The following is a 23937-nucleotide window of genomic DNA, read 5'->3' on the forward strand; positions in this document are numbered from 1 at the left end:
TAAGGAGTGGATACTAATTGAATGAACAAAATGTAAGTGCAAACAAGTTTTGTTTTGAATTTGGCAGAAAGCTTGGAATATAGTTGGTTAGTTACATTTTAGCAATTTTGGTAAGCATAAGATTTTTTTTTAAAAGGCACCAAGGTGATAGAGGCCTAAATTGCTTGTATACTTCTGCATAGATTGTAAATAATAAGTGATTTGTTAGCCTATCTCAGCAATTGATAAGGACCTTCTTTGGCCTCCTTGTCTCGAGAGACAATGGGTAAGCACCAAGATGTGGTCAGTGGTTTGTGAAGCAGCGCCTGGAGTGGCTATAAAGGCCAATTCTAGAGTGACAGACTCTTCCACAGGCGCTGCAGATAAAGTTGGTTGTCGGGGCTGTTACATAGTTGGCTCTCTCCTTGCACTTCTGTCTTTTTTCCTGCCAACTGCTAAGTTTCTTCGACTCGCCACTCTTCAGCCTCGCCTTTATGATCTGGCTGTCCGCAAGTTCTGGCGATCACTGGCAACTGACTCCCACGACTTGTGGTCAATGTCACAGGACTTCATGTTGCGTTTGGAGACGTCTTTAAAGTGGGGACATGGACGGCCGGTGTATCTGATACCAGTGACGAGCTCGCTGTACAATGCGTCCTTGGGGATCCTGCCATCTTGCGGCTCACATGGCCAAACCATCTCAAGCGCCGCTGGCTCAGTAGGGTGTATGTGCTGGGGATGTTGGCCGCCTCGAGGACTTCTGTGTTGGAGATACGGTCCTGCCACCTGATCCCAAGGATTCTCCAGAGGCAGCAAAGATGGAATGAGTTGAGACGTCGCTCTTGGCTGATGTACGTTGTCCAGGCCTCGCTGCCGTAGAGCAAAGTACTGAGGACACAGGCTTGAAACACTCAGACTTTTGTGTTCCGTGTCAGTGCGCCATTTTCCCACCCCCTCTTGGCCAGTCTGGACATAGCAGCGGACGCCTTTCCCATGCGCTTGTTGATTTCTGCATCGAGAGACAGGTTACTGGTGATAGTTGAGCCTAGGTAGGTGAACTCTTGAACCACTTCCAGAGCGTGGTCACTGATATTGATGGATGGAGCATTTCTGACGTCCTGTCCCATGATCGTTTTCTTGAGGCTGATGGTTAGACCAAATTCGTTGCAGGCAGCTGCAATCCTGTCGATGAGTCACTGCAGACACTCTTCTGTGTGGGATGTTAATGCAGCATCGTCAGCAAAGAGGAGTTCCCTGATGAGGACTTTCCGCACTTTGGTCTTCGCTCTTAGACGGGCAAGGTTGAACAACCTGCCACCTGATCTTGGGTGGAGGAAGATTCCTTCTTCTGAAAACTTGAACCCATGTGATAGCAGCAGGGAGAAGAAGATCCCAAACAGTGTAGGTGGGACAACACAGCCCTGTTTCACGCTACTCAGGATAGGAAAGGCGTCTGATGAGGCACCGCGATGCTGAATTGTGCCTTTCATATTGTCATGGAATGCGGTGATGATACTTCGTAGCTTTGGTGGACATCCGATCTTTGTTAGTAGTCTGAAGAGACCATGTCTGCTGGCGAGGTCAGAGGCTTTGGTGAGATCTATGAAAGCAACGTAGAGGGGCATCTGTTGTTCGCGGCATTTCTCCTATAGCTGATGAAGGGAGAACAGCATGTCAATGGTGGATCTCTCTGCTCGAACGCCGCACTATGCCTCAGGGTAGACACGCTCAGCCAGCTTCTGGAGTCTGTTTAAAACGACTCTAGCAAAGACTTTCCCCACTATGCTGAGCAGGGAGATTCCACCGTAGTTGTTGCAGTCACCGCGGTCACCCTTGTTCTTCTAGAAGAGGATGTTATTGGCATCATGCATGTCCTGTGGTACTGCTCCCTCATCCCAGCACAGGCAAAGCAGTTCATGGAATGCTGAGAGTAGAGCAGGCTTGGCACTCTTGATTATTTCAGGGGTAATGCCGTCCTTTCCAGGGGCTTTTCCACTGACTAGAGAATCAATGGCATCACGGAGTTCCGATTTTGTTGGCTGTTCGTCCAGCTCATCCATGACTAGCAGAGACTGGGCTGCATTGAGGGCGGTATCAGTGACAACATTTTCCCTGGAGTACAGTTCTAGGTAGTGTTCCACCCAGCGGTCCATTTGCTTGCATTGGTCAGTGATCATTTCCCCCAACATAGACTTGAGGGGGGTGATCTTCTTGATGGTTGGCCCAAAAGCTCTCTTAACGCCATCATACATTCCTTTGATGTTTCCGGTGTCGGAGGCCAGCTGAATACGACAGCATAGTTGTTGCGAGTAGTCATTTGCGCAGCGCCTGGCTGTTCTTTGTGCAGCGCTTCTGGCTACTTTAAGTGCTACGGATGTTAACTCGCTGGGGACTTTCTTGTAGTTCAACAGTGCAGTGCGCTTAGCGGCTATGACAGGTTCCAGCTCTTCAAAGTGAGATTGAAACCAGTCTGCATTCTGCTCACGTTTGCCGAAGATGGTCATTGCTGAATCATAGATGGCGTCTCTGATGTGGGCCCACTTGGTCTCTGCATCCCCTGTAGGAGTGTTTTGAAGGGCTTTTTCAAGTGAATTTAGAAACTTACGTAACAGCTGTGAATCAGAAATTCTGTTTGTTTTGATGCGTGGGCGGCCCTTCTGCTTGGAGTGATGTAGCTTCTTTGGTTTGAGTCTAATTTTGCTGCACACCAGGGAGTGGTCGGTGTTGCAGTCCGCACTGTGGAAGCTGCATGTGATTTGGACACTGTTTATCGAGGCTCTCCTTGTGACGATGAGGTCCAGCTGGTGCCAACGACGTGATCTTGGGTGTTTCCATGAAACCTGATGACAGGGTTTAGTATGAAAGAACGAATTGCTGATGCAGGGGTTGTGATAGGTGCACAACTCCAGCAGTCTCTGTCCATTCTCATTCATCCTTCCAATGCCATAGCGCCCAAGGCAGGAGGGCCATGAGTCATGGTCGGCCCCAACCCTGGCGTTAAAGTCCTCTAGCAGGAACAAATGTTCGGTATTCGGAATACTACTAATGATATTATGGAGTTCCTCGTAGAACATGTATTAAGTTGGGAAGTCTCTTGCACCTTCTGGCTGGGAACAGAGGGTGATCAGAGACAGATGGAAGCAGGTGGTCAGATGCCAAAAACAAAGCTGTCAGGGAAATCTTAAAAGGGGAATTCAGGAGGTTAATTAGAAGTTACTTTGTTTAAGTCAATTAAGACTTGATGTGGAGAAGCTATGTGTGTTATTTTGTATTATTACGTACAGATAAGTTGTACTGCTTGAATGAAATTAATCTGATCTTAACTGTTGGTCAGTAAACACACCGTGAGCTAAAGCACCTTACCTGTCTTTGGCTCAACGAGTGTGTTTTTTGGTCCAATGTAAAAATGTTAAGTGTTTTTTGCAGAAGATATGAATATCCTGTTGAGATCACATACTATTGTCAGCCTCCTCCCCACCTTTGGTTATGGCATTGTATGGTTGGCAATTAGGTAATGTATGTACACTGCTAGACACAATTGGTTCAGATAGCTTATGCGAGTGAATAACACTGCTGTACCCTTTAATGTATAAATACGTGTTGAGGTGTGCACTTTTTTTTTAAATAGGCTTACAGTTTTCTTCAGTTTTCACCTGCTTATTCTTTCCTGGAATAAGTAATTCATGCTGGCAGGAAAGTTCAGAACTGGGTTGCTTCCAAACTTCCACATTTTGATGAAAGGCAACAACAACTACTACTACTACTTGTATTTATATAGCTTCTTTAGCGGAATAAAACGTCCCAAAGCTCTTCACAATTTTGCCTTTGAAGCAAAATTTGACACCGAGCCACAGGAGGAGATATTAGGGCAGATGGCCAAAAGCTTGGTCAAAGATGTGGGTTTTAAGGAGAGTTTTAAAGGAGGAAAGAGAGGTAGAGAGGTTTTTGGAGGGAGTTCCGGAGCTTGGGGCCTTAGCAGCTGAAGGCATGGCTACCAATTGTAGAGGGATTAAAATCAAGGATGCTCAAGAGGCCAAAACTCGAGGAGACTCGTGGGGCTGGAGGAGACTACAGAGATAGGGAGGGGTGAGGCCATTGAAGGAGTTAAAAGCAAGGATGAGATTTTTAAAATCAAGGTGTTGCTTAATCAGCAACCAATCTAGATCAATGAGCACAAGGATGATGCATTTTGGATAACCTCAAGTTTACGGAGGGCAGAACAAAGGAGGCTGGCCAGGAGTGCATTGGAATAATCAAGTCTAGAGGTGACAAAGGCATGGATGAGGGTTTCAGCAGCAGATGAGTCAGGTGTGGAGTCAAGCAATGTTATGGTGGAGGAAATAGATGGTCTTGGTGATGGTGCAGATATGTGCTTGGAAGTTCATCTAGGCATCAAATATGGCACCAAGGTTGCAAATTGTCTGGTTCAGGCTCAGACAGTGGTGGCCAGGGCAAGTAATGTGGCTAGGGAATGGAGTTTGTTTTGGGAACCAAAGACAATGGCTTTGGTCTTCCCAATATTTAATTGGAGGAAATTTCTGCTCATCCAGAACTGGATGTCAGACAAGTCTGACAATTTAGCGACAGTAGAGAGGTCAAGAAAGAGAGAGACCTGAAAATTTAACTCTGTTTCTCTCTCCATCGATGCTGCCTGACCTCATGAATGATAACAGCATTTTTTTTTTATTTCAAATTTCCAGTAAGCATCATAAACTATACTGATCTTGTCCTTACCTGGAATGGGTTATTAACCTTAGAACCTGGAAATGTATTTGTTTTGAAATAGAATCTCATTAAATATGCATTAAGCATATATTTAGAGAATATTAAAAGTCCTTCCAAAAATCCGTACATTTTTATTAAAGGTAATTCTAATGCACTTCGTTATAGGTAGCATGCAAAATGAGCAGTGGTTATTCTATGCAATTAAAGCTAAAACTGTCTAGTTTAATATTGAGAGGTTTTATTGAAGTATAAATGACATTTATTGAATTGGTGCTATGATTAATCTACCGTAATCATATAAGTAGTAAAAAGGAACTAACAGTTTCAATTGTAGATAAGAGTTTGTGTTGGTGTTATAAAAATGTAACTTACTGACATGAAAGTAAGTCTTATGACTGCAGTAAAATGCAGAATCTATTTTTGGTGTTAAAAAAAAATATGTATTTGATAACTGCTGAACAGGATGACTTAAAACGATCCCTCCATCAAACATTATATGCAATGATACAAATTTTTCGACAGCAAGATATTTTTAAAATTCTGTAGATTAAATCGTTGAAGTAGTATTTTGATAACTATAAGCTGTCATTGGTAATTTGAATATTTTTAAACCTCATTCAGCCCTCCAAATGTTGTACTACCTATTAGCTAATATGCTGCTTTATTTGTCCCCAGTGCAAACGATTGGAGCAGGAGGTTCATCTTTTGAAAGAGCAGAACCAGACAATGGCAAACAACACGAGACAGCTGATGACTGAAAACAACCAAGAACGTGCCTTGAAGGTAAATCTCTCGCACTCTGAGTCAAATTAGGGTTGTAAGCCATGGATGCCATCTCTGCCCGACTGATATCTGTTGTGTACATTTCAGCACTAGTATGTTATGATGTTTGCCAACAACACCTTCTTTAAACATAGATGCAGTGTCTTTCACTGTGGTTTTATATATTTATGTATTTATATTTTATATATTTATTTATGTAGAACATGAAGTTGAAAGACAGATTGAAACTGTGCCATTTCAGTATTTATATCTGACCAACTTTCTGTTGAGTTTTCTATTTATACTTAATATTTACATTTTTTGTAGTTATTTGGATTGAACAATATGGGCTGAATTTTATGCCACCTCGACGAGCGGGATGGTGGCGGGGGGTAGCGTAAAATGTTGGGGGAGGCTCCGGGAGTCTTTCCCAAACCGCTCCCGCCTCCGCCGCCACTTTACATAGGGCGGCGGCAGTGAAAATGGCCCGCCCGCCCCAGGCCAATCAAGGCCCTTAAGTGACCACTCAACGCCCACTTATGGGCCTTCTGCCCACCTCCACATGGATTTTACACGTGGCAAACGGGCATCCTGGACCCGAGAGAAGCCACCTAACAAAACCAGGCGGCTCGCGAACGACCCAGGGGTGCCCTCATGATCGAGCACCGTGTACCCGATGGAGGTTCGCCCCCGCTACCCCAACCACGCCCAACACGCACCTCCATCTCCCCAACTGTCCAACCGTGCCTCGCTGGAGGCCAACCGATTACCCCTGGCAAGGCAACCAAAACTTACAGGCCCTCCAGGCTCCACGGCATCATGACTTCTAGCTGGGCTGTACTCCCAACAGTGGCCACCGCTCCCGGTCGCTCTGCTGCGTCTAGGAGCTGTCGGCCCGCTGATTGGCCAGCAGCTCCATTAAACAGGACTTCCTACCTCAAGCGGGTGGAAGTCCCAGCTCAGAACAATTGAAGCCCAGCGACCCGCAAAATACAGGTCGGATCCCCAGGCGAGGCAGAAACGGGTTCGCCACTGGCTTTTCAGTCAGTGGCCAGCTCCTGTCCGCCTAGGGTAAAATCCCGGCCTATATCTTCATTTCAAAGAATATATTTAATTATGCTCATTTATGTTTGAAGTTACCTTTTGCTTCTTATGTTAAGTCCACACTAGCACTGGCCACTAGGACTTTTGGTAGAATTTAACAGTTGACATTTTTGCAGATTATATGTAATTGATAAAACGATAAACCCTTCTATATGTTTGAGCTATAAAGTAAACATAAGAATTGCAAACCATGGAACTTGCTTTTCTAGTAACAGATTTTATCCAGGTTTGAATCCAAAGCTTTGACAGATGTAAACAGATTCCTGAAATTTCTCTGGTACTCATTTACTGGACAGAACAGACATCTTTACATAGACACTCATCCAGTTCAAATTCCAGGAAACTGGTATCAGTGAGCCAGCTCTCCGTTATTACCACTACCAACCAGCGCTATAGTTCTAGCACAGGCCAAAAAACAGATGTATTTTATTTTGAGATACAGCACTGAAACAGGCCCTTCGGCCCACCGAGTCTGTGCCGACCATCAACCACCCATTTATACTAATCACACATTAATCCCATATTCCTACCACATCCCCACCTTCCCTCAATTCCCCTACCACCTACCTATACTAGGGGCAATTTATAATGGCCAATTTACCTATCAACCTGCAAGTCTTTGGCTGTGGGAGGAAACCGGAGCACCCAGCGAAAACCCACACGGTCACAGGGAGAACTTGCAAACTCCGCACAGGTAGTACCCAGAATCGACCCCGGGTTGCTGGAGCTGTGAGGCTGCGGTGCTAACCACTGCGCCAGTGTGCTGAGTATAAACACAGGAAGCTGCTTAATATTCACCAGCTTTCGCATGACCCATTGTGGGCAGTCATGAGTGTCTGCCTTCAGAGGAAATCTACAGAGCTGTCAAGGAGTTATTTTGGGATTTATTGTAAAACAGGACATTGGGGATTGTCATATTATCAAACCTTCCAGGCTGTGTAGCCTTTGGTTTTACATCCAATGTTTCCTTTTGCATAAAGTCTTCCTCCTAAAGTCATTGGATTCTCCTTTGAAGTACTGTGAATTTGGGCTGGTAAGCAAAGAAATATAAGTTCTTAAACATTGCTGCATCAAATCTGCCACAATAAAAATTGCAGCTGCATTCTCCCTCTTCAAAAATGCCATTTTGATTGAAGTCTGCTTTGCCACATTTAAATGGGGTCAAGAGGGCACAAGAAAGAGACAATGTGGAATTGGAGAGCTAACTGCTACGGCGAGGAGAACACAAATGAGAACCAAGAAACTTAAATGTGTAAAAGTTGATTCATTTCACACTTGTCTGTTCTCCAGCATCACCACCCTCCACGTTTAGCTTCTGGTACCATCCTTGTAAATCTTTTTTATTGCACCTTTTTTATATTCTGTTTGTAATATACGAACATATGTATATACGAACTTAGGAATTAGGAGCAGGAGTAGGCCACTCGGCCCTTCGAGCCTGCTCCGCCATTCAGTAAGTACATGGCTGAACTGATCACTCCACATTTCCACCAATCCCCGATAACCTTCCACCCCTTGCTTATCAAGAATCTATCTACCTCTGCCTTAAAAATATTCAAAGACTCTGCTACCACCGCATTTTGAGGAAGAGAGCTCCAAAGACACACGAGCCTCTGAGAGAAAATATTTCTCCTCATCTCTGTCTTAAATGGGCGACCCCTTATTTTTAAACAGTGACCACTAGTTCTCGATTCTCCCACAAGTGGAAATATCCTTTCCACATCCACCCTGTCATATGTTTCAATCAAGTCGCCTCTTACTCTTCTAAATTCCAACAGAAACCAGCCTAGCCTATCCAAACTTTCCTTGTAAGACAGCCTGCCCATTCCAGTTATTAGTCTAGTAAACCTTCTCCGTACTGCCTCCAACTCATTTACATCCTTCCTTAAATAAGGAGACCAGTACGGTGCACAGTACTCCAGATGTGTTCTCACCAATGTCCTGTACAGCTGAAGCATAACCTCCCTACTTTTGTATTCAATTCCCCTCGCGATAAACAATAGCATTCTATTAGCTTTCCGAATTACGTGCTGTACCTGCATACTAACCTTTTGCGATTAATGCACTAGGACACCCAGATCCCTCTGCATCTCAGAGCTCTGAAATCTCTCACAGAATCACAGAATAATACAGTGCAGAAGAGGCCCTTCGGCCCACCGAATCTGCACCGATGCATTAAAACACCTGACCTGTCTCCCTAATCCCATTTGCCAGCACTTGGCCCATAGCCTTGAATGTTATCACATGCCAAGTGCTCATCCAGGTACTTTTTTAAGGTTGTGAGGCAACCCGCCTCTACCACCCTCCCAGGCAGGGCATTCCAGACTGTCACCACCCTCTGGGTAAAAAAAGTTCTTCCTCAAATCCCCCTTAAACCTCCTGCCCCTCACCTTAAACTTGTGATCCCTCATAACTGACCCTTCAACTAAGGGGAACAGCTGCTCCCTATCCACCCTGTCCATGCCCCTCATAATCTTGTACACCTCGATCAGGTCACCCCCTCAGTCTTCTCTGCTCCAGTGAAAACAACCCAAGCCTATCCAACCTCTCTTCAAAGCTTAAATGTTCCATCCCAGGCAACATCCTGGTGAATCGCCTCTGCACCCCCTCCAATGCAATCACATCCTTCCTATAATGTGGCGACCAGAATTGCACACAGTACTTCAGCTGTGACCTTACCAAAGTTCTGTACAACTCCAACATGACCTCCCTGCTTTTGTAATCTATGTCTCGATTGATAAAGGCAAGTGTCCCATATGCCTTTTTCACCACCCTATTAACCTGCCCTTCTGCCTTCAGAGATCTTTGGACAAACACGCCAAGGTCCCTTTGTTCCTCGGAACTTCCCAGTGTCAGGCCATTCATTGAATACTTCCGTGTCACATTACTCCTTCCAAAGTGTATCACCTCACGCTTTTCAGCGTTAAATTCCATCTGCTACTTTTCTGCCCATTTGACCATCCCGTCTATATCTTCCTGTAACCTAAGACACTCCACTTCACTGTTAACCACTCGGCCAATCTTTGTGTCATCCGCGAACTTACTGATCCTACCCCCCACATAGTCATCTATGTCGTTTATGTAAATGACAAACAATAGGGGACCCAGCACAGATTCGTGTGGTACGCCACTGGACACTGGTTTCCAGTCACTAAAACAGCCGTCTGTCATCACTCTCTGTCTCCTACAGCTAAGCCAATTTTGAATCCACCTTATCAAGTTACCTTGTATCCCATGTGCATTTGCTTTCTTGATAAGTCTCCCATGTGGGACCTTGTCAAAGGCTTTTGCTGAAATCCATGTAAACTACATCAACTGCACTACCCTCATCTACACACCTGATCACATGCTCAAAAAATTCAATCAAATTTGTTAGGCATGACCTCCCTCTGACAAAGCCATGCTGACTATTCCTAATCAAATTTTGCCCCTCCAAGTGGAGATAGATTCTCTCCTTCAGAATTTTCTCCAATAGTTTCCCTACCACTGACGTGAGACTCACTGGTCTGTAGTTCCCTGGCTTATCTCTACAACCTTTCTTAAATAGTGGGACCACATTAGCTGTTCTCCAGTCCTCTGGCACCTCCCCCGTGGCCAGAGAGGAATTAAAAATTAGGGTTAGAGCCCCTGCAATCTCCACCCTCTCCTCCCACAGCATCCTGGGACACAAATCATCCGGACCTGGAGATTTGTCCACTTTTAAGCCTTCCAAAACCTCCAATACCTTGTCACTCCCTATGACAATTTGCTCAAGAACCTCACAGTCTCTCTCTCTAAGTTCCATATGTACATCCTCTTTCTCTTGCGTGAAGACAGATGTGAAGTATTCGTTCAACACCCTACCAATGTCCTCTGGCTCCACCCACAAATTTCCCCCTTGGTCCCTAATGGGTCCTACTCTTTCCCTGGTTATCCTCTTCCCATTGATATACTTATAGAATATCTTGGGATTTTCCCTACTTCTACCAGCCAGAGCTTTCTCATATCCCCTCTTTGCCCTCCTAATTGCTTTCTTAAGCTCCATCCTACACTTCCTGTACTCCACTAATGCTTCCATTGATTTGCTGTCCTTGTATTTACTAAAAGCCTCTCTTTTCCTTCTCATCATACCCTGAATGTTTCTGGTCATCCATGGTTCTCTGGGCTTGTTGCTCCTACCTATTACCCTAGAGGGAATATGTTGGGCCTGTACCCTCCCCATTTCCTTTTTGAATGCCCCCCCACTGCTCTTCTGTAGATTTCCCAACAAGTAACCCTTTCCAGTCTACCTTGGCCAGATCCTGCCTTATTTTACTAAAATTCGCTCTTCCCCAATCCAAAACCTTTTTTTGCAACTTGTCTATTTCTTTCTCCATAACGAGCTTAAATTGTACCATGTTGTGGTCGCTATCACCAAAATGCTCCCTCACCAACACATCAACCACCTGTCCGGCTTCATTCCCCAGAATTAGGTCCAGCACTGCACCCTCCCTTGTTGGATCCTCACCATTTAGATAATATGCTTCTTTTTTATTCTTCCTGCCAAAGTGGACAATTTCCCACTTTCCCACATTATGTTCCATTTTCCAGGTCTTTGCCCACTCACTTAACCTATCTATATCCCTTATGTCCTCTTCACAAGTTACTTTCCTACCTATCTTTGTGTCATCAGCAAATTTAGCAACCATACCTTCGGTCCCTTCATCTAGTCATTTATATAAATTGTAAAAAGTTGAGACCCGAGCACAGATCCCTGTGGCACACCACTCGTTACATCTTGCCAACCATTTATGTCTACTCTCTGTTTCCTGTTAGCTCGCCAGTCTTCTATCCATGTCAATATGTTACCCCTACACCATGAGTTTTTATTTTTTGCAATAACCTTTGATGTGGCACCTTATCAAATGCCTTCTGGAAATCTACGTACAATACATTCACTGGTTCCCCTTTATCCACAGTACATGTAACTCCCTCAAAGAACTCCAATAAATTGGTTAAACATGATTTCCCTTTCACAAAACCATGTTGACTCTGATTACCTTGAATTTTTCTAAGTGCCCTGTTTTACCCATCTTTAATAATAGCTTCTAACATTTTCCCTATGACAGATGTTAAGCTAACTGGCCTGTAGTTTCCTGCTTTCTCCCTCCCTCCCTTTTTGAATAAAGGAGTTGCATTCGCTATTTTCCAATCTAACAGAACCCTCCCCGAATCTAGGGAATTTTGGAAAATTAAAACTCACACATCAACTATCTCACTAGCCACTTCTTTTAACACCCTGGGATGAAGTCCATCAGGACCCGGGGACTTGTCAGCCCCCAGCTCCAACAATTAGTTCAGTACCACTTCCCTGGTGATTGTAATTTTCTTGAGTTCCTCCTTCCCTTCCATTTCCTGACTTACAGCTGATACTGGGATGTTACTTGTATCCTCAATAGTGAAGACCGATGCGAAATATCTGTTCAATTCATCTGCCATCTCCTTTATTGCCCATTATTAATTCCCCAGACTCACTTTCTATAGGATCAACGCTCACTTTGTTAACTTTTCTTTTTTTAACTATCTATAGAAACTCTTCCTACCTGTCTTTATTTCTAGCTAGATTTTTCTTGTATTCTAATTTTACCTTCCTTATCAATCTTTTAGTCATTCTTTGCTGTTTTTTATATTCTGTCCAATCTTCTGATCTGCCTCCCATCTTTATGCAATTGTGGGCTTTTTCTTTAAGTTTGATACTATCCTTAACTGTTTTAGTTAACCACGGATGACGGGTCCCATCCTTGGAATTTTTCTGTCTTGTTGAAAAATATGTAGATCAAAACTGTGCACAGTACTCCAAGTGTGGGCAAACCAACATCAATGCAAGTTTAATGTAACTTCCCTGCTTTTCAATTTGATTCCTTTAGAAATTAACCCCAATGGTTTGTTTGCATTTTCTATGACTTTGTTAACTTGGATTGCTACTTTTGATGATTTGTGACTGTGTACCCAAATCCTTTCACTTCTGTACCCAATTTAGACTTACTTTCCAAGGCGTACGTGACCACATTATTCCTACTACCAAAATGCACCACCTCACACATACCTATATTAAAGTTCATGTGCCATTTACACAACCATTCTGCAAGTTTATTAACATCATCTTATATTTTAGTCAAATTTAGTCAACAACTTAACAGTACCTGAGTATTTATCTAATGGCAACCATAAAATGATTGAGTTCAATGTCGTGTTTGAAAGTGAGAAACATGAAACAGAAGATTCTAGATTTGGGTCAGGGCTGACTTCAATGTGATGAGCCAGCGATTGTCCATCGTAACCTAGGCAACTCTGTTAATGAGCAAACTGACAGAAGATCATCGGGAAGTGTTCGGAAATGATTTAATGATACAGAGCCAGTAAAACCCCAAATGGCAAGAGCTCTACCTGCCAAAAGAAACAGCCATGGATGACTGAAGAGGTCCAAGACAACATAAAATTAAAAGAAAAAGCATAACAAAATGCAAAAATTAGCACAGATCCTGGCAAATGGAAATGATATAAAGAAAAGCAAAGGGTGACAAAGCAGATCATAAGAGCTACAAAAAGGGAATATGAAAAGAAACTTGCAAAGGATATCAAAATCAACGCAAAAAATTTTTACAATTATATTAGGAAAAAGAAATTGATAGAAACGTGGATCCTTTGAAAACTGGTAACAGTGATGAAAGTAATGAAACGGCAGACAGTTTGAATAATTACTTTGTGTCATTATTTACAGTAGAGGAAGAGGTCAGCATGTTGGAAATCCCAAAGAAACTAATATTAAATCAAGGAGAGGGGTTTAACCTAAAGTAACATAAGCAAAATAATAGAAATGAAGAAAATAATGGCACTGAAGCCTGACAAATCCCCAGGACCAGATGGTTTCCATCCAAGGGTTTTAAAAGAAGTAGGTAAGGACATTGCAGATGCCCCAACTATAAACTTCCAAAGTTCTCTTGATTCAGGAACCATTCCTTTAGATTGGAAAATTGTGCATGTCACTCTGCTATTTCAGAAAGGTGAAAGAGGAAAACCAGGGCATTATAGGCCAGTTAGTCTAACATCTGTTGTCGGGGAGTTACTAGAGTCTATAATTAAGGATAGGGTGACTGAACACCTTGAAAGTTTTGAGCTGATCAGAGAGAGCCAACATGGTTTTGCAAATGATAGGTTATGCTTGACAAGACTGATTGATTACTTGAGTCACCTCTTCATAAAATATAGTGGACAGGGGAATATCTATGGATGTTATTTATATGGACTTTCAGAAGGCATTTGATGAAGCCCCTCACAAGAAACTTAGCGAAGGATGAAGCCCAGAAATTGAAAATTATTAATTTGGTTAAGAAATTGGCTGAGCGGCAGGCAAGAGAGAGTCGGGACTCTCTAGGGCAGGTACTCTAATTGGCAGAATGTGACTAGTGATGTCCCGCAAGGATCTGTGTTGGGGCCTCAGCTATTCATTGCATTTATTAGCAACTTAGATGAATGGATAGAAAACCACATATCCAAGTTTGCTGATGACGCAGAGATAGGTGGTACTGTAGACTGTGTAGATGGAAGCATATAAGAAATATCGATAGATTAAGTGAATGGGCAAAAATGTGGCAAATGGAGTTCAATGTAGGCAAATGTGAAGTTATTCACTTTGAACCTGAAAAGGATAGAACAGGGTACTTTGTATATGGTGAAAAGCTAGAAACAGTGGAGGTCCAAAGGGACTTGAGGTCCAGGTACATAGATCTTTAAAATGTCATGAACAGATTCAGAAATTAATCAAAAAGGCTAATGACCTGTTGGTCTTTATATTTAGAGGAATAGAATACAAGAGGGTAGAAGTCATGCATCAGCAATACAAAGCCCTGATTAGACCACACTTGGTGTACTGTGAGCAGTTCTGGGCATCACATCTTTGAAAGGATGCATTGGCCTTGAAGTGGGTGCAGCTTAGATTTACTGGAATGATACCTGGATTCCAAAAGTTCAGCTGGGAGGAGAGATTAAATAAATTAGGATTGTATTCCCTAGAATTTAGAAGATTAAGGAGTGAACTGACTGAAGTTTTCAAGATACTAAGAGCAACAGATAGGGTAGATGGAGAGAAACTATTTCCACTGGTTGGAGAGTCCAGGCCGAGAGGGAATAGTCTAAAAGTTAGAACCAGACCTTTCAGGAGTGAAATTAGGGAACACTTGTGCCCGCACAGGGGCCGGGATTTTACTGAGCTCCCGACGTGGTTTCATCACAGGGCTGGCTGGAAGATCGTTCTGGCAGTGGCCTGCCATGAGAACCTTTGCATCGTTGGATATTTTTGTAATAAGTAGGAGGATTTGGCTGAAGAGAGCAAGAGATCAGACGTGGTAGTACTTAGATGTTTGATGAGGCCAGTCATGTATTTATGTTTGTGGCCCTGGGTCTGAAGGGACTGTCGATGGGGACTGTACTAAGGAATGACAGGAGTAGGAGGTGGTGAGTAATTTGTTAGGAACAAGGTGATAAACACAAAGTTTACATGAAGGGTGAAAATGAGTGAAGCCTGGTGGGCAGAGTCTTTAGGTTAGGAAAGTTTGTCCAGTCTGCAAGCGCAATCCCGAGCTTCCTGTTGCTTGTTATTTTAATTCTCCACCTTGCTTCTACTCTGACCTTTCTGTCCTTGGCCTGCTACAGTGTTCCAATGAAGCACAAGGAACGGCACCTTATCTTTCTACTTTACAGTCTTCCGGACTCGATATTGAGTCCATCAATTTTAGACCATAACCTCTGCCCCTATTTTTTCCCTTTCCTCGTGCTTTTTTTTGCTGATTCCCCCCAGCTTGTTTCCTTCTTAATCCCTTTACGTTGTGTTCAGGCACAACCTGCTCAACCTTGCCTCATAAGACAACCCCTTCATTCCAGGAATCAACTTAGTGAACCTTCTCCGAACTGCCTCCAATGCAAGTACATCCCTCCTTAAATAAGGAGACCAAAACTGAATTCAGTATTCTAGGTGTGGTCTCACCTAAGCCCTGTACAGTTGTAGCAAGACGTCCCTACTTTTATACTCCATCTCCTTTGCAATAAAAGCCAATATTCCATTTGCCTTCCTAATTACTTGTTGTACCTACATGTTAACTTTTGTGATCAAAGTATAAGATCCCTCTGTACTGCAACATTCTGCGGTTTCTCTCAATTTAAATAACATCTACTTTTCTATTCTTCCCACCAAAGTGGACCCCCACATTTTCCCACACTATACTCCCTCTGCCATATTTTGCCCACTCACTTAACCTATCTATATTCTTTTGCAGACACTTTGTGTCCTTCTCGCAACTTGTTTTCCTACCTATATTTGTATCATCAGCAAATTTGGCTACAATACACTCTGTCCCTTTATCCAATTCATTAATATAGATTGTAAATAGTTGAGGCCCAAGCACTGATCCCTGTGGCACCCCAATAGTTAGAGTTTGCCAACCTGAAAATGCTCCATCTATCCCAACTCTCTGTTTCCTGTTAGTTAACCAATCCTCTATACATGCTAATATATTACCCCAACACCATGAGCTCATCTTGTTCGGTAACCTTTTATGTGGCCCTTTACTGAATGCCCTTTGGAAATCCAAATGCACTACATCTATTGGTTCCTCTTTATTTACCCTGCTTGTTACATCCTCAAAGAACGCTAAGAAATTTGACAAACATGATTTTCCTTTCTCATAACTGTGTTGTCTCTGCTTGATTGTATTGTGATTATCTAAATGTCCTGCTACTACTTCCTTAATAATGGATTTCAGCATTTTTCCAATGACATATGTTAGGCTGACTGGCCTATGGTTTCCTGCTTTCTGTCTCCCTCCTTTCTTGAATCGGGGCATTACATTTCAATTTTCAAATCTGCTGGGACCTGTCCAGAATCTAGGGAATTTTGGAAGCTTATAACCAATGCATCCACTATCGCTGCAGCACTTCTTTTAAGACCCTAGGATACAGATCACCTGGTCCAGGGGACTTGTCAACTTTTAGTCCCATTAGTTTTCCTAGTACTTTTTCTCTGGTGATTGTTTGAAGTTCCTCCCTTCGTTTTGCCCCTTGATTTTCTGCTATATGATACTTGGGGGAATTTTTGTGTCTTCTTTCGTGAAGACAGGTACCAAATATTTGTTCAAAGCCTTCTCATTATTAATTCCCCAGTCTCACCCTCTAAAGGACCAACATTTACTTTAGCTACTCTCTTCCTTTTTATGTACTTGTAGAAGGCCTTACTGTCTGTTTTTATATTTCTTGCTAGTTTACTCTAATATTCGAATCTCTCCCTCTTTTTAAGTCATCCTTTGCTGGTTTCTAAAATTTTCCCAATCTTCTGGCCTACCACTAATCTTTGCAGCATTGTATGCTTTTTCTTTCAAGTTGGTACCATTCTTAACTTCCTTAATTAGGCACGGATGGTGCATCCTTCTCATAGTGCTTCCTTCTAAATGGTATATATCTTTTTTGGGAGTTATGAAATATCTCCTTAAATGTCGTCACTGCTTATCTACCATATTCTTTTTTAACCTATGTTCCCAGCCCACTTTAGCCAACTTTCTGTTCATACCTTTGTAATTGCGTTTATTTAAGTTGAAGACATTAGTTTCAGACCCAATTTTCTCACCCTCAAACTGAATGTGAAATTGTATAATGTTATGATCACTCTCGCCTAGAGGATCCTTTTACTATGAGATCATTCATTAATCCTATCTCATTACACATTACCAGTTCTGAAATAGCCTGCCCCCTGGTTGATTCCAGAATGTATCATTCTAAGAAACTGTCCCAAATACACTCTAAGCTCATCCTCAAGGTTACCTTTGCCACTTTGATTTGTCCAATTGAAATGAAGATTAAAATTGCCCTCTGTTATTGCAATACCTTTCTTACAAGCCCCCATTATTTATTGATTTATACTCTGTCCTACAGTGTGCCTACTGTTAGGTGGCCTATATACTACTCCCACCATTGACTTCTTTCCTTTGCTATTTCTTATCTCCTCCCAAACTGATTCGACATCTTGATCTTCCGAGCCAAGATCATTTCTCACAATAGTACTTACCTCATCCTTTATTAACAGAGCTACCCCACTTCCTTTTCTTTTCTTCCTATCCTTCCAAAATGTTAAATAACCTTGAACATTCAGTTCCCAGCTTTGGTCACTCTTCAACCATGGCCGTAATTTACGTGTTGACATGGCGGCCCGACCAATGGCTGAACAGTTGGGGGTGAGCCCAACTCTGCCGGGCCTGGATGCCACGCTGCTATTTTGCATGGCTCAGGCGCTTAATTCGCCTCGGTCAGGACGACGCAGTGACAGGCATTTAGGGAGATATTTCAAAACTCTCAACAAAGATATATAGCATTTAGAAGGAAGCACTATGAGAAGGATCCACCATCCATGACTAACTAAGGAAGATAAGCATGGTACCAAATTGAAAGAAAAGGCATACAATGCTGCAAAGATTACTGGAAGGCCAGAAGATTGGGAAAATTTTAGAAACCAGCAAAGATGACTTAAAAAAAAAAGGGAGAGATTAGAATTGTCTCCCACCTCTGAGGCAGGAAGTCATGCCTTTAAGAGCTGCCAGCCAATCAGAGGGCTGGCAGCTCCTCAGTTCCAGCAGCACCACCAGTAATAGTTCAAACTACTGCCCGAGTTTAGACAAAATAAAAGAAATCTGAAAATTACCAAGCAATCACCTACCTGCTTACCTAATTAATGCCTCTGGACTTCAGTTCTCGGGTGCCTAGGCCCAACCATCTTCTGCTGCTTCATCAATGACCTTCCTTCCATCATAAGGTCAAAAGTGATTGCACAATGTTCAGCACCATTTACAACGACTCAGATACTGAAGCAGTCCGTGTAGACATGCAGCAAGACCTGGACAATATCCAGGCTTGGGCTGATAAGTGGCAAGTAACATTCACGCCACACAAGTGCCAGGCAATAACCATCTCCAACAAGAGAGAATCTAACCATCTCCCCTTGAAATTCAATGGCATTACGATCACTGAATCCCCCACTATCGACATCCTGGGGGTTACCATTTACCTGAAACTGAACTGGTGCAGCCATATAAATACCATGGCTACAAGGGCAGGTCAGAGACTAGGAATCCTGTGGCGCGTAACTCACTTCCTGACTCTCCAAAGCCTGTCCATCATCTACAAGGCACAAATCAGGAGTGTGATGGAATACTCTCTACTTGCCTGGATGGGTGCAGCTCCAACAGCACTCTCGAGGTTCGACTCCATCCAGGACAAAGCAGCCCATTTGATTGGCACCCCATCCACAAACATTCACATCCTCCACCACCGACGCTCAGTGGCAGCAGTGTGTACCATCTACAATGTGCAGTACAACAATGCACCAAGGCTGCTTCGCCAGCACCTTCCAAACCCACGACCTCTACCATCCAGAAGGACAAGGGCAGCAGATGCATGGGAACACCACCACCTGCAAGTTCCCCTCTATCCTGACTTGGAACGATATCGCCGTTCACTGTCGCTGTGTCAAAATCCTGGAACTCCCTTCGTAACAGCACTGTGAGTGTACCTACCCTACATGACTGCAGCGGTTGAAGAAGGCAGCTTACCACCACCTTCTCAAGTGCAATTAGGAATGGGCATAAAATGCTGGCCTGGCCAGCGACCCCCACATCCCATGAACGAATTTTAAAAAAAGTCTCACTGTGTCCCACTTCCTCTCACTGAGCACTCCCTGGTCTGTAAATAACTAGAACAGCACCTCTTCCCTCACTAATGTCCTTGAGGGAAGGAAATCTGCTGTCCTTACCTGGTCTGGCCTACATGTGACTCCAGACCCACAGGAATGTGGTTAACTCTTACATGTCTTCTGAAATGGCCTAGCAAGCCACTCAGTTGTGCTTAACCGCTAGGAAGTCAATAAAAAGGAATGAAACTGGACGGATCACCCGGCAACGACCTAGGCACCGGAAACAACAACGGCAAATCCAGCCCTGTCGACCCTGCAAAGTCCTCCTTAGTAACATCTGGGGGCTTGTGCCAAAGTTGGGAGAGCTGTCCCACAGACTAGTCAAGCAACAGCCTGACATAGTCATACTCACGGAATCACACCTGACAGACAATGTCCCTGACACTGCCATCACCATCCTTGGGTATGTCCTGTCCCACCAGCAGGACAGACCCAGCAGAGATGGTGGCACAGTGGTATACAGTAGGGAGGGAGTTGCCCTGGGAGTCCTCAACATCGACTCCGGACCCCATAAAGTCTCATGGCATCAGGTCAAACATGGGCAAGGTAACCTCCTACTGATTACCACCTACCGCCCTTCCTCAGCTGATGACTCAGTACTCCTCCATGTTGAACACCACTTGGAGGAAGCACTAAGGGTGGCGAGGGCAAAAAATGTACTCTGGGTGGGGGACTTCAATGTCCATCATCAAGAGTGGCTCGATAGCACCACTACTGTCCAAGCTGGCCGAGTCCTAAAGGACATAGTTGCTAGACTGGGTCTGCGGCAGGTGGTGGGGGAACCAACACGAGGGAAAAACATACTTGACCTCATCCTCACCAATCTGCCTGCCGCAGATGCTTCTGTCCATGACTGTATTGGTAGGAGTGACCACCGCACAGTCCTTGTGGAGACGAAGTCCCGCCTTCACATTGAGGATGCCGTCCATCGTGTTGTGTGGCACTATCACCGTGCTAAATGGGATAGATTTCGAACAGATCTAGCAATGCAAAACTGGGCATCCATGAGGCGCTGTGGGCCATCAGCAGCAGCAGAATTGTACTCAACCACAATCTGTAATCTCATGGCCTGGCATATCCCCCACTCTACCATTACCATCAAGCCAGGAGACCAACCCTGGTTCAATGGAGAGTGCAGGAGGGCATGCCAGGAGCAGCACCAGGCATACCTCAAAATGAGGCGTCAACCTGGTGAAGTTACAACACAGGACTACATGCATGCCAAACTGCGTAAGCAGCATGAGATAGACAGAGCTAAGCGATCCCATAACCAACGGATCAGATCTAAGCTCTGCAGTCCTGCCACATCCAGCCGTGAATGTTGGTGGACAATTAAACAACTAACTGGAGGAGGTGGTTCCACAAATATCCCCATCCTCAATGATGGGGGAGCCCAGCACATCAGTGTGAAAGATAAGGCTGAAGCATTTGCAACAATCTTCAGCCAGAAGTGCCGAGTTGATGATCCATCTCGGTCTCCTTCTGACATCCCCAGCATCACAGATGCCAGACTTCAGCCGATTCGATTCACTCCACGTGATATCAAGAAACGACTGAAGGCACTGGATACTGCAAAAGCTGTGGGCCCTGACAATATTCCAGCAATAGTACTGAAGACCTGTGCTCCAGAACTTGCCGCGCCCCGAGCCAAGCTGTTCCAGTACAGCTACAACACTGGCATCTACACTGCAATGTGGAAAATTGCCCAGGTATGTCCTGTACACAAAAAGCAAGACAAGTCCAACCCAGCCAGTTACCACCCCATCAGTCTACTCTCAATCATCAGTAAAGTGATGGAAGGTGTCATCAACAGTGCCATCAAGTGGCACTTGCTCAGCAATAAAATGCTCAGTGACACTCAGTTTGGGTTCTGCCAGGGCCACTCAGCTCCTGACCTCATTACAGCCTTGGTTCAGACATGGACAAAAGGTCTGAACTCAAGAGGTGAGGTGAGAGTGACTGCCCTTGACATCAAGGCAGCATTTGACTGAGTATGGCATCAAGGAGCCCTAGTAAAACTGAGGTCAATGGGAATCAGGGGGAAAACCCTCCACTGGCTGGAGTCATACCTAGCACAAAGGAAGAATGTTGTGGTTGCTGGAGGTCAATCATCTGAGCTCCAGGACATCACTGCAGGAGTTCCTCAGGGTAGTGTCCTCGGCCCAACCATCTTCAACTGCTTCATCAATGACCTTGCTTCAGTCATAAGGTCAGAAGTGGGGATGTTCGCTGATGATTGCACAATGTTCAGCACCATTCGTGACTCCTCAGATACTGAAGCAGTCCGTGCAGAAATGCAGCAAGACCTGGACAATATCCAGGCTTGGGCTGATAAGTGGCAAGTAACATTCGCACCCCACAAGTGCCAGGCAATGACCATCTCCAACAAGAGAGAATCTAACCATCTCCCCTTGACATTCAACGGCATTACCATCACTGAATCCCCCACTATCAACATCCTAGGGGCTCCCATTGACCAGAAACTGAACTGGAGTAGCCATATAAATACCGTGGCTACAAGAGCAGGTCAGAGGCTAGGAATCCTGAGGCGAGTAACTCACCTCCTGACTCCCCAAAGCCTGTCCACCATCCACAAGGCACAAGTCAGGAGTGTGCCATGCCAAGATTTATGGTGGTCAAGAGTTGGTTTTGTTTTGGATATTATTTTGAGTCAGTTGGGGGTCAGCCTGCTAAGAGTGAAACCACTAGCTCCACCCTAAGAATCCAGCGTGTGGACTAGAGAAATTGATGCCGCATTTCTCCTGAAAAGTCTGCCAGACTAATCCTCGACGTCGCTTGAAGAGAAGTGCTCCAAAGTCGATCCCAGTGACAGCTGTCCATAAGTATCTGGATGCCAGACTAGAAGGGCCAGCGGAGAACATCGCATATTTTATCCTTTTTTCCTTCAAGAAATAACAAGTATTTGGCCAAAGTTTTTTTGTAAAGAGATCTCTGCAGAGAAAACTTCATTTTCTTTTCTTTAACGTGTGTGTGAGAGTGAGTGAGTGATGGGCTAATTTAGAAGGGAACTTTCATATTTCAACCTGTGTGTTAATGCTTTGCATTTTTTATTGAATAAGTCTTGTTTTATAATTTAATAATTTTATTGTTTATTAAAGAAACCTGGTTGGTGGATTTTATTCTGAAATAAAAATAGAGTATATAATTGGCCATGTTGATAACTAGTTGAAACATTTAAATAGATGTTGTGACCCGTGGAGAAGTGGAACTAGAGAAAAACAGTGCACTCCTCCAGCCTCGGTTGCAAACATGAGAGAACACAAACATCTGTGTATTAGGTTATGTAGATCTTCTCATACCAACCTTGCATGATGTGGATCTCCAGAAGTGTGGTGGAGGTCAAATGAACACAATCCACACTCTCTCTTGCGGAGACTCCTAAGTCACCATTTGCTGTTGAGCGGCCGCCTTGAGACCCTGCTAGCTGCAGTGCCTCTTTCTCAGCCGTAGGCAGAGGACGGAGATCTGGGATCCCCCACGAGTCCTCGAGGTCTCCCTCATGTTATAGGCCCATTTGTCCTGCAAGTGGAAATCGGGACATAGTAAGACTTTGCAGGAAGAGCAACAGAACAGTTATGCTAGTGGCAGCTCCCAGTCCCCTCTCGGAACGTAATGCAGGTGAGCTGTGAAAGAAGGCGGCCTGTTGCTGAGAAGCAGCCATGTATCTGCCAGGATGGGGTGAAGCCTCATCCCCTTGCCATGTTGCGCTTCCTCCCACGTAGCCACATGCAAGCCCCAAAAAGGAGAGAGGTATGGAGGATTTGTCTTAGCAGCACGAAGGAGGTCATTCACTCTTTTTCCACACTGGACCCAGTTGCATTGGATGACCTCAAGGCTGCTTACCTCCTCTGCGATTTACATCCAGACTTGCTTGGTCAAGCAGGAGGACCTTTTCTTGCCATCCTTTGGAAAGAGGACCTCCCACCTGTCCCTTGCAGCCCAGAGGAGAATCTCCAGGGAAGCATCGCTAAACCATGGGGCCACCCAGTGTCTTGTCTCAGCCATGGTGCCAGGTTGCTCCTGCTATGTTCCAGTGGTTGTATATCCTGTGCAATACTGACACATCCATATGGGAAAGAAAATCAGCGGATGTGTCTAAAGGATGTGATAAATGGATGCTTGGATAATAATCTGATTAGGCAGAGTCAACATGGATTTATGAATGGGAAATCATATTTGACGAACCTGCTAGAGTTTTTTGAGGATGTTACTAACAATTGATAAAGGGGAGTCGGTGGACTTAGTATACTTGGATTTTCAGAAGGCTTTTGATAAGGTCCCCCAAAGGAGGTTGGTTAGCAAAATTAAAGCACATGGGATAGGAGGTAATATACTGGCATGGATTAAAGATTGGTTAACAGGCAGAAAACAGAGAGTAGGAATAAACAGGTCATTCTCACGTTGGCAGGCTGTGACTAGTGGGGTACTACAATGATCAGTACTTGGGCCCCAGCTGTTCACAATATATATCAATGATTTGGATGTGGGGACCAAATATAATATTTCCTAGTTCGTGGATGACATAAAACTAGTTGGGGAAGATGCAAGCGGCTTCAAGGGGATTTGGACAGACTTAGTGGGCAAGAATGTGGCAGATG

General features: G+C 44.2%; 1 protein-coding gene across 14 annotated transcripts in view; it reads left to right on the forward strand.

Annotated features, from left to right (window-relative positions):
* Positions 1-23937, forward strand: part of mipol1 (mirror-image polydactyly 1) — a 383877-nt gene that overhangs the window by 207023 nt on the left and 152917 nt on the right. For all 14 annotated transcript variants that reach the window (XM_068038331.1, XM_068038333.1, XM_068038330.1 and 11 more), the window contains one exon: positions 5380-5487. In XM_068038331.1, the coding sequence (XP_067894432.1) occupies positions 5380-5487 (108 nt within the window). The remainder of the gene's footprint in view (positions 1-5379; positions 5488-23937) is intronic.

The sequence above is a fragment of the Heterodontus francisci genome, chromosome 9 (assembly GCF_036365525.1).
Source record: "Heterodontus francisci isolate sHetFra1 chromosome 9, sHetFra1.hap1, whole genome shotgun sequence".
In the NCBI taxonomy this organism is placed as follows: domain Eukaryota; kingdom Metazoa; phylum Chordata; class Chondrichthyes; order Heterodontiformes; family Heterodontidae; genus Heterodontus; species Heterodontus francisci.